Source organism: Corvus moneduloides, chromosome 5, assembly GCF_009650955.1.
Source record: "Corvus moneduloides isolate bCorMon1 chromosome 5, bCorMon1.pri, whole genome shotgun sequence".
In the NCBI taxonomy this organism is placed as follows: Eukaryota; Metazoa; Chordata; class Aves; order Passeriformes; family Corvidae; genus Corvus; species Corvus moneduloides.
Window position 1 is genome coordinate 5303451 of NC_045480.1, and position 15467 is coordinate 5318917.

At 42.5% G+C, this 15467-nt stretch overlaps 1 protein-coding gene across 1 annotated transcript in view; it reads left to right on the forward strand.

The window, feature by feature from the left end:
• EIF2AK3 (eukaryotic translation initiation factor 2 alpha kinase 3) overlaps nucleotides 1-15467 on the forward strand; it is a 49802-nt gene that overhangs the window by 18470 nt on the left and 15865 nt on the right. Inside the window, exons 3-6 of the mRNA XM_032109143.1 lie at nucleotides 10552-10746; nucleotides 12390-12520; nucleotides 14222-14456; nucleotides 14711-14873. Of these exons, the coding sequence (XP_031965034.1) occupies nucleotides 10552-10746; nucleotides 12390-12520; nucleotides 14222-14456; nucleotides 14711-14873 (724 nt within the window). The remainder of the gene's footprint in view (nucleotides 1-10551; nucleotides 10747-12389; nucleotides 12521-14221; nucleotides 14457-14710; nucleotides 14874-15467) is intronic.

Consider the following 15467-nt stretch of genomic DNA (forward strand, 5'->3'; position numbering starts at 1 on the left):
TATTCAAGTAAGGAGCTGCAAAGGGGAAGAATATAGCCACGGCTACATGCCACCCGAACCAGGGTAAACTAGACCACATAGTGCTGCCTAACAAGGTTCCAATATCCAGCACACAAAATAAAGTTATCGAGGAACTGTTATTCCTTTTTCACCTCTATCTCTTAATGCCCTTAGGCCCCACGTTGGGCGCCAAGATCTGTCTCGGTTTTGAAAGACAGGTGTCTGCTAAGGAAGGCAGAGGCCCCCCTTGAAGTGGCAGATATAACCCCTTTTCCCTCCAAGTTATTATATTTTGAAATCAAGAGCCTTTAGGCGAAGATGTGGGAAATAGGAATAACAGTTCTTTACTATATATATATATATGTATATAACCAGTCAAACAAAACAACAACAACTCTGGCAGTAACAGCAATCACAAACCCAGTGCCAGCCTTCTCGGCTGTCGGGCCCTTTCCCCTCGGGTGCAGTTCCGCTCGCAGCCGGCAGGGGCGCTGGCGGCTCCCGGTGAGCAGGGCAGGTGCGATGGTTCCCCCGCGGCTGCAGGGGGCGCTCCGGAGCGAGCTCGGGAAACCCGCGGCTCTGGTGCCCTGGGATCCCAGGAAGGGATGGAACAAAGGCTTCACAAACCGCTGGGCAGTTGATCCCGGGCTCTCAGGGACAGCAGGCTGGAACGGCAGGGACGAACGCAAATCCCGGGTGGCAGACGAGATGTATCCAGATGGGAAAAACCCACGGAGGCCCAGGCAGGCAGGGCGAGCAGGGCTACAGCGTAGCGAAAGCTCGAAGCAGCAGCGGAGCAGGGCAGCCACAGCTCGGTCTCCAGCAGGGCAGGGAAAGCGGCTTTTGGGGTCCCGGCGTTGTTTCCAGCAGGAAGAAAGAACGGCCAAAAAGAAAGAAGCAGCAGCTCCTTTCTCTGCAGCTTCTCTCCCCGGACGCTCAGAGCGAACTGACCCCACACCCAGGTGTAGACAAAGGAGTAGCCAGGTCCGCCCCACTCCCCTTTTGTCTTTCTTAAGTACAGCTATTTGTCCCCTAGCAACATGCATATGGGAGAAAATTCCTTTAACAGAGAAAAAACAGACTAAACTAAAACCCCAACATCTGGTTATGGAGGTGACTAATCTGGGGAAAATACATTTCCTTGTAGGTAAACTGGTATAATTGTAGTTATCTGAAAGAGTTTTCTACTGTCCTGCAGTGACCTTTATTTTTGTGTACTACTGAGACATGTAGAACCACCAGATGCTTAGATAGTTGGAGGTGTCATTCCTGTAGAGAAAGACTGGCGCATCAGCTGATTCTCAGTTGTACAGGTTTTCTATAATAGACATAAAATTAAACTGTGCTAAATGAAATACAAGATATGGGGATTGATAACAGTAGTTTTGCTGTTGAAGGTTGGAGATGACCAGTTTAAAACTGAGAAAACTGTGTACTAAGAGATCCCGTGACAGATTATCAGCTGCCATCTCCATTCCACTGCAGGGGAAGGAAATGTGATTCTGTGTTGCCTGCGGGTAAAGAGAGAGAGATAGATTAGTGTCTTAAATGGTCCTGGAAAAGCTCATAATGAATAAGAAGTGAGTGTCCAGAATTGTACTTCAAAGGAAGATAAATTCTAATTGCAATTGAGGCAGAGAAGGCTTATTAGGGCTTTCAAGGGGAGCGGAGCCTGTGTTTTGTAGGAAGAGAATGGATGTGACTACTCTAACTACATGGATGTGTTAGGATTCCTCGTGGCACAAGTGGTTCTTTTCAATTCTGTTGCTGGAAACACACACATGTGGGCATGAAGAGGTGACAGCCTTGGGAAACTTCACTAGGGAGAGACCTGTGTATTTCTGAGTACAGATTTTTGCTGCTTTCTTGGTGAAACTAAAATATATAATTTACAATTCTCCTGAAAATAAACTTCTAATGTTGTTTAGTGGACAAAATGCCATCAGCAAAAGACTAATTGTTTTAAAGTACCCTGATAGCTGGAAGCTGTGCTTTTCTAGGAAACGCAACCAGTTCTTTTAGTGGGAAGTGGTGAACTTGAGGACAAGGGGAATTGCTGAGGGATGCCTGAGCTGAGCTGGTATTAGTGTGATGCAGCACCATCATACCATCATCACAAATAGGGCTGTTGCTTAGGCGAGTGGTGTTACGTATTTATCGAAACTGCACATCTTCAGTCATCTTAGTTCAGTGTCTTGTTCAATTAAAAAACCCAAAAGACTTCCTGTAGCTGCAGCCTTGCTGACACTTGTAGTTAGCACCGATAAAGCCCTGAGGAAGTGCTGACAGGTGTCCTTTCACTGTGCTTTAAGGATGTTTCAGGGATGACAACTTCTGTTAGGGGGCACATGGGCAGCTATAGAACAGGATATTGCGGCTTGTATGATACCAAAGCTCTCAGCACCAGTCCTCAGGTGATGCTCTGCCTTGAACAAAGCCAGGAAAGTTTCTCAGAGTCGCTTTGTTTATGACCAGCTTTCAATCTCATGCTCACAGCCATAGCAAAATGCTCCAACTATTGGAAACGCTTTTTACCATCCCATTGTCTCTGTTTTTTAGTTCTCTTTATAGTAGAATAACAGAATGGTTTAGGTTGGGATAGACGTCTAAGATTACAGAGTCCAAGTGTTACCCCTACACTCCCAAGCCACCACTAAACCACATCCTTAAGTGGCACATCCACAAGGCTTTTACATCTGCCCAGGGATGGTGACTCCACCACTGCCCTGAGCAGCCTGTTCCAATGCCTGACCACCTTTTCAGTGAAGAAAGCTTTCCTTGTAGCCAATCTAAACCTTTCCTGATGGAGCTTGAGGCCATTCCTTGTCCTATTGTTTGCTTCTTGGGTAAAGAGATTGACTCTTCCCACCTGGTTAAAACCAGTCAGGTAGTTGTAGAGAGCAATAAGGTCTTCCCTGAGCCTCCTTTGTTTCCAGGCTACATAACCCCAGCTCCCTCAGCCATTTCTTGCAGGTTTTGTCTGGACCCTACACCTCCTGGGTCGAGATAAGGGCAGGCAGAGAGCTTGTAATCTAATTGCATATGGCCCACTGCATGTTTTGTATTGGCTGTTTAGCAGTTCTGATGTTTACAGATACTAAAATGGATCACCTCTAGTACCTAGGCAAATACCAGTTTCAGATAATGTATAACTTGTAGTTGGAGTTCAGTTGCCCAATACACAAAAAAGTAATTTATTCTGCTTTAGAGCCTTTTTAAACTTCCAGCCTATATCTTTATCTGTATAAAGAAGGGCCCATTTCAAGGGTTAAGCATTTTAGACAGTTTAGCAAATCATTCCTCTAGCAGCACAGCCACTGACATCTAATTTCCGAATTTCTTCTGGACTGTGTGCTCCATAAGGAGGTAACTGTTAATCTTTGTCAGACTCGCTGCATGTTTTGTGCACTCTTTCTTTGCACCCTTGAAAGAGGAGACTGTGATTTGCTGTGTTCTGTCCTCCTCCTGTATTGGGCTCTTTTCCTATAGGAGTTGCTCTGTAATTTTTCATGTGGACTCTGTGTCCTTATCTGCAAAAGCATCCTGTCCATGCAGGGCCAGGGGAAGAAACACAGGGTCCAGCAGAGATCAGTTGGAATCCTGGTCTCCTGAAGTGCCACGAGCTTCTGCTATTGCCCATGCATGGATGCCAGGTGCCCACCAGAGCCACTCTGTGACTCCCCTCCTCATCTGGGCAGGGCGGAGAAAATATATTGAAAAGGCTCGTGGGTCAAGATGAGGGCAGGGAGAGGCACCATCACAGGCAAAGCAAACTCAAATCAGGGAAACCAGTTTTATTACAAATCAAACCAGAGTAGGATAAGGAGAAATAAAACCAAATCTGAAGAACACCTTCCTCCCACCCCTCCCTTCCTCCTGAACTTCACCCTGATTTTCTCTCCCTCCACCCCCAGAGTGGCGTAGGGGGATGGGGAGCAGGGACTGCAGTAAGTTTATCACACATTGTCACTTCTTCCTCCTCAGGGGAGGACTCCTCTCACTCTTCCCCTGCTTCAGTGTGGGGTTCTTCCTCTACAAGCACAAATTTTGCCATGGTGGCTGATGAGCTTCTGTGTAGGGTCTGTTTCTGGAGAGGCAAGGCTTTGGATAATTTTTTTTTTCCACTAATCCACTCCCTTATGTGCTGTTAGTTTCAAGGAGCTCAGTGATGGGCTCAGTAGCAGCAGCACCAGTTTGTCTCAGAAAGCACTGCTCTTAAGTTTCAGAAGACTTGCAGTCTTATTAATAAAACTTACCATGTAAAAGAGGGGGATGGAATAATGTCAAAATAAAGTCTTTCTTAAAGCACCGTGCAGTTGGGGTTTTTTATTATTATTAAGGAGAACAGTTTTTAAAAGTCTGTTACCATGGCAGCAGAGCAGGCTGGCATCTCTGTATCTCAAAACCCCAAGTCTTGTTTGACTATGATTAAAGTAATGGTGATATTTCAGTTTGCTTGTCTTCGGAGGAAGGGTCTGTTTGATTGCACAGCAAACAGTATTGGGTTGGGTTCCTGATCTCTTTTGAAGCTGGGGTGGTCTAGTTAACACACTGCAGTTCCTCAGATTCCCTGTATGGCCCTTCAGGGGAGGGCAGAGTAGGAATAATTCTTTTAAGGGCAGACTCAAGCTGAACAAGGTACTGTGCCCCTGATGTTGGAGAGTCTAACTCTGAAGCTGCTGTGCTGCTGTCATCTGTTGGTTTTGGACACTGTGTAAAAGACAGTTTTGTTGGGACCCTGGCACTTACACCCGATCAGATTTTAAGATCTGAAGTGTAGAATCATGAGAGAGATACCAGCTCTAGTCTTTTATTAAAAGTTGTCAGGAGGATGTTGCAGGTGTTGCTTTGAAGAGAGAGAAGAAAGGAGTTTTGAAATGAGTTGTCTAGTACTCATCCAGGCACAGGGTTATAGCATCACTTCACACACTCATACAGGCCCACGAAAGTTGAATTTATTACTTTTTTCCATGTATACTTGAAAAATGAAATAGAAACTACCAGCTTGTGGAGTATGGGGGATGGTGGAAGGAGAAGACTGTAACAGATACAAACTTGTGTCATAAGGTACTTCATGTAGGCAGGAGTCAGGGACCAGGTTTGGTCACTTGATAGATGCTGTGAACTGTTGCCGGGTGAGCCGTACAGCCTGATGGTAAAAATCAGCTTGAGCTTTGAGAAACATCTCCGCTCACTGTTGCTGTGCAGACCTGGTGTGCTTTTTCAGGCTGTCACACCCCAGCTGAGATAAAACCTATTTCCATGGCTTCTCTGATGTGCCGCCCTGGCACAGGCTGGCTCTCACCTCTGCAGAGGAGGAAGGCCACCTAATCCCACTTTTGTAAACAGCGCAATAAAATACTGACTTATCAATGTCCAGGTGCAGCCTTTCCCACGGTCCTGGTCTTGAAAATGGTTTGGGCATGTTCAGACAGGCACAGGAGGTGGTCAGGACAGGTATGCACTTTGTAAACAAGTGTAGTGCTGAGATCAGAAGTAATGGTTCTCACAGGAAGGAAAATTTTCTAGACAACACCCTGTCTGTTGGTATTTCCTGCCTCAGCTTCCTCATTGCCCTTGAACATGTCTCAGGTTGGTTTACTGATGTAAATCATGGACTCCCCTTTTGCAGTCAGTTTTCTTTTTCCTGGCTGGTTGAACAGCACTGTATGTTTTGAAGAATATTTTGCTCTTTTAGCAGTGCTTTAGGCAGTAGAATATCTCAACAGCCTTTGTTTTTCAAAAGATTGTACTCATGTCTGGGTCTTTGTTCTCTTAAGGAAGTGGGGATGTTGTAGGCCTTGCAGAAGTTCGAACACTCTGGTTGGCCCCTTCATCCCAGTGTGCTGCTGTTTGATTAGGGTTTGCCTGTTCATAACAGTACACTGTCATCCTTGTAGTGCCCTGTGCTTCAGGATTTCTGCAGGTAGCTGGAGGCAAAACAGATGAATCAGCATCCTGAAATCTAAGGTGAAGAGGAGAAATAACCTCTTCTATTGGAAGGTAGTCATAAACCCGTGGATCTGTGCAGATAACCTTCCTGCATGCATAGCAAAAAAGAGTAGACAATAAATCAGTTCCAGACCAGCCCAAACTAGGGACATCTCAAAAATTGTGTGTGCATGTATCTATATATATATCTATATCACCTGAAAAATCTGTAAACATTTACAGTAGGGAGATACCTGTGTTACTGTCTGTGGGTTTGTGTTTTTAATTTGTTTGGTTTTTTTTTAATGTGGAGCATACCAGCTTGCTTTTCTCTTTCCCAGATTTCTTTGTGCAGACTCTTGTTTCTATCCTTCAGAATAAAGCTGCCATATGTGACTTTTAATATGTTGCCTAGATTAATTTTAAAGAGGCTTAAAAGACATAGTTCTCAGTGAGAAGTAGCTTTATAAGAGCGTGCTTGATGTTGGCTTTGATCCTGTTTGTTACAGTGATCCTATTGTAGGGATAATTATAGAGAGAAAAAAACTGGTACCCTTATCATTTAAGATCATGTAGGTTAGTCTTAGTTAATTAGTAACTGGAATGAAGCTCTTGCATCTTATAGTAACAGTAAGGTTTGAAAACTACAAGCAGAAGTGTTAGAAAAACATAAAGACATAAAATCCTATTTTAAGAAAAATATTTCACTTGTGCTTGGTTATTTCCTTGGAGTTAGTAGATAGTCCAGCCCATCTGTAAACAATAATATTGACTGTTTTGGCACCAGACTTGGCTCAGATGTGTCTGCACGTGAGCAAGCTTGATTTTTGCTTTAGATGATAAAGAGTGTTAGGAACGGGGTAGAATGTCACACTTGCTGTTAAACAGCTCCTGGAAGCTTTAGTACTTCAGCTTGTTTTGATCTCTGTTTACACAATTTTTCCCTTTCTTTTTCTCTTCTCTCCACCGCTATAAATCAGCGGCTTCCTGCGCCGATCAACCTGCCGTGGCACCTGCCGTACGGTGCCCTCCTTTCCAGTAAAGAGTCTAGACAGCAAATTCCCTGGAAGCGTATGCCATTCCGGATCGTTATGCCTTTTTGCTTTTTTGTGGAGGCTTTTTAGAAACTGCATTACCTCACCCGTCGGCCTGGAGATTGCGCAGCCCGCGCCGCTGATAGGGCTGCAGCACCCCGCGCAGAGCCAATGGAGAACTTGGGCTGCAAACTCTTAATGAGCAAAAGAGCAGCGGCTCGTTTAGGGCTCCATAGTTAATGTGGGGGCTTTTTTTAAGTGTTACTCCTGAAAGACGAGCCACTTAACAATTATGTGCCATATTGCTGACCAGTGAAGCCGAACAAATAGCTATTTACGTTGACAGATCAGAGGAATGTGTAAGTGCATCGTGGTAACCTACATTTTCTGTGCCAAGAGATTTGCAGCTGACTGCCTGGGTGACTCACTCCTTGGATTAGGAGATGAGGTAATGCTTTTGAGATACAGGGTGATGTCATTCCTTTACCTGAGCTGCATGCCGATGCTAGTTGCTAGTACTTTCAAGGAAAGTCCCTTTTCTGCTTCTGATGTACTAGAGAATGAGCTGCATAATTCAGACAGTTGTTGTTATTAATGACCTTCCTAAGCCTCTGGGTGAGCTGCTCTTTTGAAAACAGATGTCACCACAAGTGGCCACAAATGCCTTTTGTTACACATGTATTCGGGCACCTGCAAGGGGCACATTTGCATACCCGCCCCATTCTTCAAATACAGCTATTTTGTTAAAAGAAGACCTTCGTGGTAATCAGGTGCTGTCTCTTGTCAGCACCGTGTCATGTAATTCACTTATAGATAGAGTCATCTTAAAATAAGGTGATTTTTTTTCCTGTTCTGTTTCTCTAGTGAAATAACCTCATTTGTGATGGTTAGTAACCCAAATGTCTCACTTGCACTTAGGGTCAGTTTAACCTTATGCACTCCTACTCTGGCATTGTCCATCACTGCAGCAGCCCTTCCTGCTGCCTGTGCTCCCTTTCCTGATGTGTTCATGGACAGCAGTTGTGTCTTTTCTCAGCTTTCCCCTCCCAATGTCGCCCAGGACGTGCTGTTCCTGTGGATGCCCTCAAGGTTGGGAGCATGGACAGGTGATCAGCAGAGCTGACCAAGTGGCATCTGTCCTCTGCAGCTTATGGGGACTGAGGTTTTAACAGTCAAGCAGGCAGTGACCCACTGTCAGGGAATTTTCAAAGCCATGACCTGATTTGATCCATATATTGGGAGTATACAGGTCTGTGTTGCTGAGTCAGCTTCATGCATCTTGGAAATTTCGGTGTGGTTCTTAGAAATGGCCAATGTGTGTGTGTTGTTTTGCTGGTGGAAAATTTCCTACTCAGGCCCTGGAGCAAGAGCTTTGGGACAGGGCAGGCACTTAAGGTGATGTGTGTCATGCTGTTCCCAGAGCTTGCAGTTGCCCACAGAGAGTCTTCCTTGCTCAGCAGCAATTCCTGGGCAGTTTACACCACTGTCTCTTTTCTTCACAAACTGTGGGTGGTCTCCAACCCTTGTAGCAGAACATCTCATACTGGCATGGGCCTTCACACTACTTGCATGTATATGGATCATGTGCAGATCCATTCAGAGGATTTGTTAATGCAAAGTAACAGCTGCACAGGTGAAAAGTTGTCATCAGAATTATTACGGGCTTCTGAAAGAATATATTACAGAAGTATTCTGTGGTATTACTCCTCTGTGTTGAATGTTTTAACAAGGTACTTCCACCATGGTTACAGCTGCAACTTCGGCACTGGCATTTTGGTTTTAAAAAGTTCTTTTCCAAATCTTCCCGGCCTTTTGTTTCTCAAGACCACAAGGTTGCTCTTGAATATAAATGTTTATATAAACCTTATTTATTTGCTTTATTTGTCCACCGATCAGGTGATCTCTACAAATGACACCCCACACTGGAATATTTTTTTTTTGTTGGTTTATTTCTCTTTGTGTGTTTATTTTTCCTCCCCAATAGGAGGCCATAATGCAACATTTATGTATCACATGCAATGTCTTTTCCAGGATGTTTGGCCTTTATTGCCATAAGGTAAATATCTGAGAGGGAAAGAACACACCTAGTTTTGCTTTGTAAAGAGCTTCACAGCTAATCTCAGGGGTTTATTTTTATCATCTCTTCAATTACACATTGTGCTCCTGAGAGGAGTTTTTATTTTAGTTGTCTGTCATCATGAGGCTTTTCAAAGCTGGAAAGCATTGGTATTGGATCCTTTAGGGATCTTAAATACCAGCATTGTTGGGTAACTCACTTGAATTTTCTGTTTGAATGAGGTCTGTCGAACAGTGTAAGAGGAGATATTAGTCATGACATGCACACATCTACAACATCTGTCTCTCCTTCCCTGTTTAGGTGAATCCCAACTTTGCTTAATGCTGTTTGCTTGACTGTGACCCAGTTAGAGGAATAAAAAGTCCCATGATGTATGGAATTTGAATCATGCAGAAGATGTGGTTTCAGATCTTCACAGTGGCTCCAGAAATAAAAACAACCAGAAACCTTCTGCATATTTTGTATTACTTTGTAATACACATCTGTGCCTTGCCTTGCAGTCTGAGCAGGAATATTTTTCTCAAAGTGACTAATACACATGTACCAGAAGCAGTCTTTAATTCCTAATGTGTCAAGTATCCAAATTTAATGTAATTGTGTTGTAGGATACTGCCCAAATGGATAGGGGTTCTGAAAACGCACTAAAATCTCCCATGTTAATCCATATCCTCAGAAGCTAAGATTATGTGGATTACAGTTTCTCACTGTTCTTGATGGGCACAGCCACTGTGGCTCCACAGCATTAGTTATGGTCCATCATGCTGATAATGAGTTTCTTAATAAGTCCCTTAGTACTCGTTGACAATGACTCATACTTCCGAACTAGGATCTCCGTGAAAATCTCAGTGTAATGGATGAAATATTGTATCCAGTGAAGATTTTTTTTTTTTTTTTTACTTGTGTGTTTAGGGAAAAGCCAGGCAATTTTGAAGGAACAGTGTGCTTAAAGATAAGAAATTCTGAGGAGAAGTCAGATTTAACTGTCTGGAGAGGCAAAGGTGAAATGTGAGCTTTGATCTCCGTGATAATTGCTCCCTCTGCTTTACAGAAAGTTGGATGTTGGATATTCTGGAATAGTCATTAATTGTGAAAACAGCCTCAGTTGTTCTTTTAAAATTCCACTATCTTGAAACTATCACAAGTAATCTGCAAAACTTTACTTTGCACTTTAACCAGTGCCTGTCTCTTTGAGAATGCTTCAACCCACATCATATTTTCTGCAGTTTTGGATGAAACCTGTCAACTCATCGAGCTTTCAAATGTTTTGAAGAAGTGTCACACACTGAACTGTTTTTTAACTAAGAATAGTGAAATATGGATTTGATTTGAATGCCTGAAGTTTTCTGTCTTCAGTATAACTTTGAAAAATAGGACTCTGAAATACAGAACCATTAGGACACTGGAGGATAATGCACTGGACTTGCTTATACAGCATTTCTGTTTCCATTTGTGGTCTGTGTGTTTTGATAAAATTATGGTTAAATCATAGCTAACCTTCAATTATTTTAGGTGTTTGGAAATAAGATGATTATCCCTTCCTTGGATGGGGACCTCTTCCAGTGGGATCGGGATCGAGAGAGCATGGAAGCCGTTCCTTTCACGGTTGAATCTCTTCTTGAGTCATCCTACAAATTCGGCGAGGACGTTGTCTTAGTTGGGGGAAAGTCTTTGACCACCTATGGGCTGAGCTCCTATTCAGGGAAGGTAAGAACCTGAAAAGGTGCTTTGTGTCTGTGTGTTTCGAGCAAACATGTAGCTCCTGAGGTTTAAACTGTGCTGCAGCCTCAAGTGTACAACTGCAGGGCACCAAGGGGCAGAACCTGAGCTTCTTGGGCTGCAGATGCAGTGGGCTGGAGTGGGTGGCATGGATGAGCCCCTCACTGCAATCTCCTCCTGCCTAGGAGCTCCTGCTCTATCCCTTGTGCTGGCTTTAACCCTTGTCTCACCATTTGCTTGCCCAGAAGAGCACTGTTCACTTTTTATTGGATTAGTTTTGTGCTGGGTTAGCTGTAGCAAGGGGTTGGGGAGTGCCAGAGCCAGCACAAGGAACCGGCAGGGGGTTTGTCACCAGAGCTGAGTGAGAGGATAAGAAGGATGACCCCTTTCTGTAGGAGAGGAGTTCAGCTTTATCATCTGGCTCTGCTTGAAGTAGACTTTGCAGTTCAGCTCACTGTGTATCAATTAATGCTTTAGGTGACACTTTTTTTACAGCTAATTTCAGATTTTTCAGAACTAATGAGAAAAGAAAAAATTCAACATATGCAAAAGTTAAGGACTTTCAGTTGTTGTCAGTGTGTTACTATCAGAAGAAGTTCTTATATTTTAAAGTCATTTGTAAAAGTTCAGTTAAATGTCAGATAACATTGAAGTGTTTGTTGATACTCTGTGTAGTGACGAACAGACATTTACTGGTTCAGAAACGTTGTTGCATTTTAAAACAAGTTAAGAAATAGATTCAGTTAAAAACCTTTAAAGTTCCCAATGTTTGTTTTCAACAAAATCAGGGCGGGGTGTTTTTTCATTTTCGCCATACATTTTAATGCAGAACACTTCTATGGTCTGGTGTAGTCATCACTAATGATAAAGAGCAAACCAGAGTTCATTAATTCCTTTTGATTTCCTGACTGGTAGCAGAGGGCTCTGTGCACCAATAGGCTCCTCCTCCTGCAGTGCTCAGAAGAGGAAATTTTCATTTCTGTTTTGATTCCTGGCTTATACTCACAGTAGCAAAGCTGCTTCTTAGAGGAAATAGTGCCTGACTCTTCCTTCTTAAAAGTTTGGGCAGTTTCATCTCTCTGTCATTGCCCATATAATGCAAATTCTGTTTGAGATTGGGACTGTTGGCAAGTCTGTATGACTGTGAGAGTTCATTAAGGTTTTCTTTTCCTTTTAATAGCTGACAAGGCAAAGGGGAAAGGCTTTGTGATATTTTATATAAATCAATAGTACTTCATTTGAAGCTGATAGTTATGCTGAGGCAAATATGACATGAAAGCAGAATTATGCTGTGGGTCTTGTAGGAATGTTCTTTTGATGTCCATAGAAATAGTGGGAAAAGAGAGAGCTCAGATTTCTTTCTGTTAGAAGTACATGCAAAATATAGTCAAATGGTAGTTAAAATACCACAGCGTGTAAACTTTCTAGAATCCTTTGAAAGTTTTAGTTCTGAAAAGCCGTTATCTCTTAAACCAGGCTTTTCAACATCCCTCCAGTCAAACATCTAAAGTCACTTAGTTCCGAATTGCCTTCGAGCCAAGAGCAGGCTGTGAGGATTGTTAGCTTTGAATATTGCTGTTGATTACATTTGTTTTGAAGTTGCACATGTGAGCGTCTGCCTTGTCCGGCAGGTGAAGTACATCTGCTCAGCCGTGGGCTGCCGCCGCTGGGACGACGAGGAGACGGAGCAGGAGGAGACGCTCCTGCTGCATCGAACACAGAAAACCGTCCGAGCTGTGGGGCCACGCAGTGGCAATGAGAAGTGAGTCTGAGAACTGTTCAGGAATGGTCCCACAGAGATGGTGAGACAGAAAAGACAGAAATCAAATGACAGCCGCTTCCCTTGTCCTTGCTCACCTCAGAAGAGTTTGTCGCTGCTCTAGTGCACAAGGCAAATGGCACTATAATGTTCGTTCTAGCTGTTGCTTTTGTACAAGAGGAGATAGTTCAAAAGTCTTCTTAAAGCCTACTCACTTTTAAGTTCTTTACCTACTAATGGTAACTGTCACTGGGAGAGAGGGGGTTTATACTTGATGTCTTAAGCTTTCATTTTAAGTTGATCTTTTAAATCATTCCTAAATTTATGTTGTTCATTCCATAATGTAGATGGTCTGTTCTTTCCAAGCTGTAGAAACTGATTCAATCTGTGATTTTCCTAATGCTGTCACGTTGAAGTTTTAATACATGAAGATTTTTGTAAAATTACAGACATGTATTCTACTGGAAAAAAAGCCCCAAACACACTTCATAAAATACAGACTTAAAAGCTGGGTTCTATACATAGATACAGTAACTGCCCAGCAACTTAATGGAGAACGAGTTATTCCCTGTTCCCCTGCTCCCTCTTCTGTTTGCAGCAGGATGTGACAGGTTGTGAATTTGTAGCCTATCAGAGAGAATCTAATGAGAACTCAGTAGATTAACAGATCAGATGTCTGAGAGGATAAATGTTGGATTCTGTGTTTCTTGGAGACAGATATTAGCCAGGAGAGGTATGTCAAAACCATAGTATTTAGTCTTGTGTACCAGAATCCTCCTGTCTTTGTGGTGAGAAACAGAGATGCTATCCTGGTGACATGGATTGGATAGGATACATCTGGGGTTTTAATCCAGAGAAAGAAACATTTTTAATAAATAGACTGAGTATATAAAATATGCCAAACTTTTACCATAAGGGTGTAAATTCTTTAAGGAGCCAGTTTGGGCTCCTGGTGGTTGCCAGACTGATAAGAAACTTTGGGTACCCAAATATATTGTTGAAGAAATATTTACCCTTTCATGCTGTCCAATACACAAACTTGCCGTGCTTTTCCTGTCTGTATCTTTGGTGGTTTACAAGAATTGAAGAGTTTTTTGCTGTGCAAGAAAGCTGTGCTGCTTACACATTTCATTATACACTTGTCTTTTATTGGTGTTAACCTATGGGACATGAGCAGTCCTGGTTTCATGAAGTACCTGTCGAGGGATCTGTGTTACGTTATATGCAGGATTAAACAAAAGAAGCATTTTCCCTTTCTCAGTTTGAAAAATCTCATGTTTCTAATTAAATCCACTTTATTAGTGAAGAGAAATATATCTTAGAATGCTGCTTCCTAAAAGCTTTGTACTTACTGCTTTCATGAGCTACCGAATGTTTTCCTATTAAGCAGACTCAACTGTAGTACTTGATGATTTTAATTTCCCTCTTCATACACTAAACCTTTAGTGCCATTGGCCCTACTTCACCAGCTTTTTTCTCAGTTCACCCGTCATGTTGGGCAAGATTTCTCAGCTTGTTTGGTTTGTGTTCTGGATTAGCACTCCCCTCCTGGTACAGTTTTGTTCATTTGACAGTCTGAGAGTTTACTGTGAAAATATGAGCCAAATATAGGTAATTCACTTTAGAAATCTTCTGCACAGAGGACTTGGGACTACCTTGGAATATAAAAGTTGTTTCTGCAAAGGTTTTTTCTTTTTCTTTGAGGTGGAATTTCAGTGTTGGTCACTTTGAGCTGCGCTATGTCCCAGATATTGAAACTAGAGCCGGATACATTGAGAGCAATTTTAAATCAACTGTGAACAAAGAAGAAACAAAAATTATTTCAGATGTGGAGGAGCAGGAAGCTATGATGAAAGACACAGTGATAAAGGTCTCGGTGGCTGATTGGAAGGTGATGGCTTTTAACAGACGAGGAGGACATCTGGAATGGGAATACCAGGTAAGGAAAAAGACAGAATATTAAATACCACAAAAGCAGAAGTTTTGAAGATGTCTTTCATCTTTGGTTTCAGGCACTGTCTTTGTAAAGGAGCACACATCTGCTTGTAATTTTTAAACTAAAGTTCTGACTTTGAGCTGCTGCATCTGTTACAAAAATTTAAACAAGGAATTTAAGCACATTGTTTTCCATTTTTCTTATTTAATAGCTCGTTAATAAAACATTAATTTTCCAATTGTCTCTCTCCCCTTCAGTTTTGCACTCCAATTGCTTCTGCATGGCTACTTAAGGATGGCAAAGTAATTCCAATCAGTCTGTTTGATGACACGAGTTACACAGCAAATAATGAGGTGCTGGAAGATGAAGAAGATCTTGTGGAAGCTGCCAGAGGGGCCACAGAATCCAGTGTCTATTTGGGTGAGACACCAACTGCAGCATTTTCTGCAGTACACATTATTAATTCCTCTGTTGAGGTTGTACTAAAGCAGATCTTTTTGTACTGGTAGATTTCAAACCCATAAATCTTTTCCATTTTGGTTCTGAAATGTCCACTGCTTTATAGTTTCAGTACAGCGGAGATGACTGAAAGTCTTGAAACTGGAAAGGACAGGTTTACAGCTAACAAGGCAGTTTAATTGCCCATTAATTTGTACACTGATTGCAGTAACTTACTGTGAAGAAAATTCAGATAAGATTTTTCATGGCTTAGTTTTCATCCAGCTGTCAGAATTCATTGGATATGGTTTGTGACAATTTGAAATAGAGTGGCTCAAGGTCCTTCTCCTCAGCTGTCTGTCTCTGGGAGGCAAATGTGCTTTGGTTTTCTAAGACTAGGTTTGCCTTAGCCTTCTTCTCTAAGTCCTTACATCTTGTAACTTTCCAGTTAGTGGTTAGAGTAACAGATAGAGAATAACATCAGGAAGAAGCCAGGTTGTTCCAGCCTTCCTGGTAATGGCTGTTTTGTGCAGCATTAACCAGAGTAGGAAGCTTGGAAGAGGTCTTACCTATGCA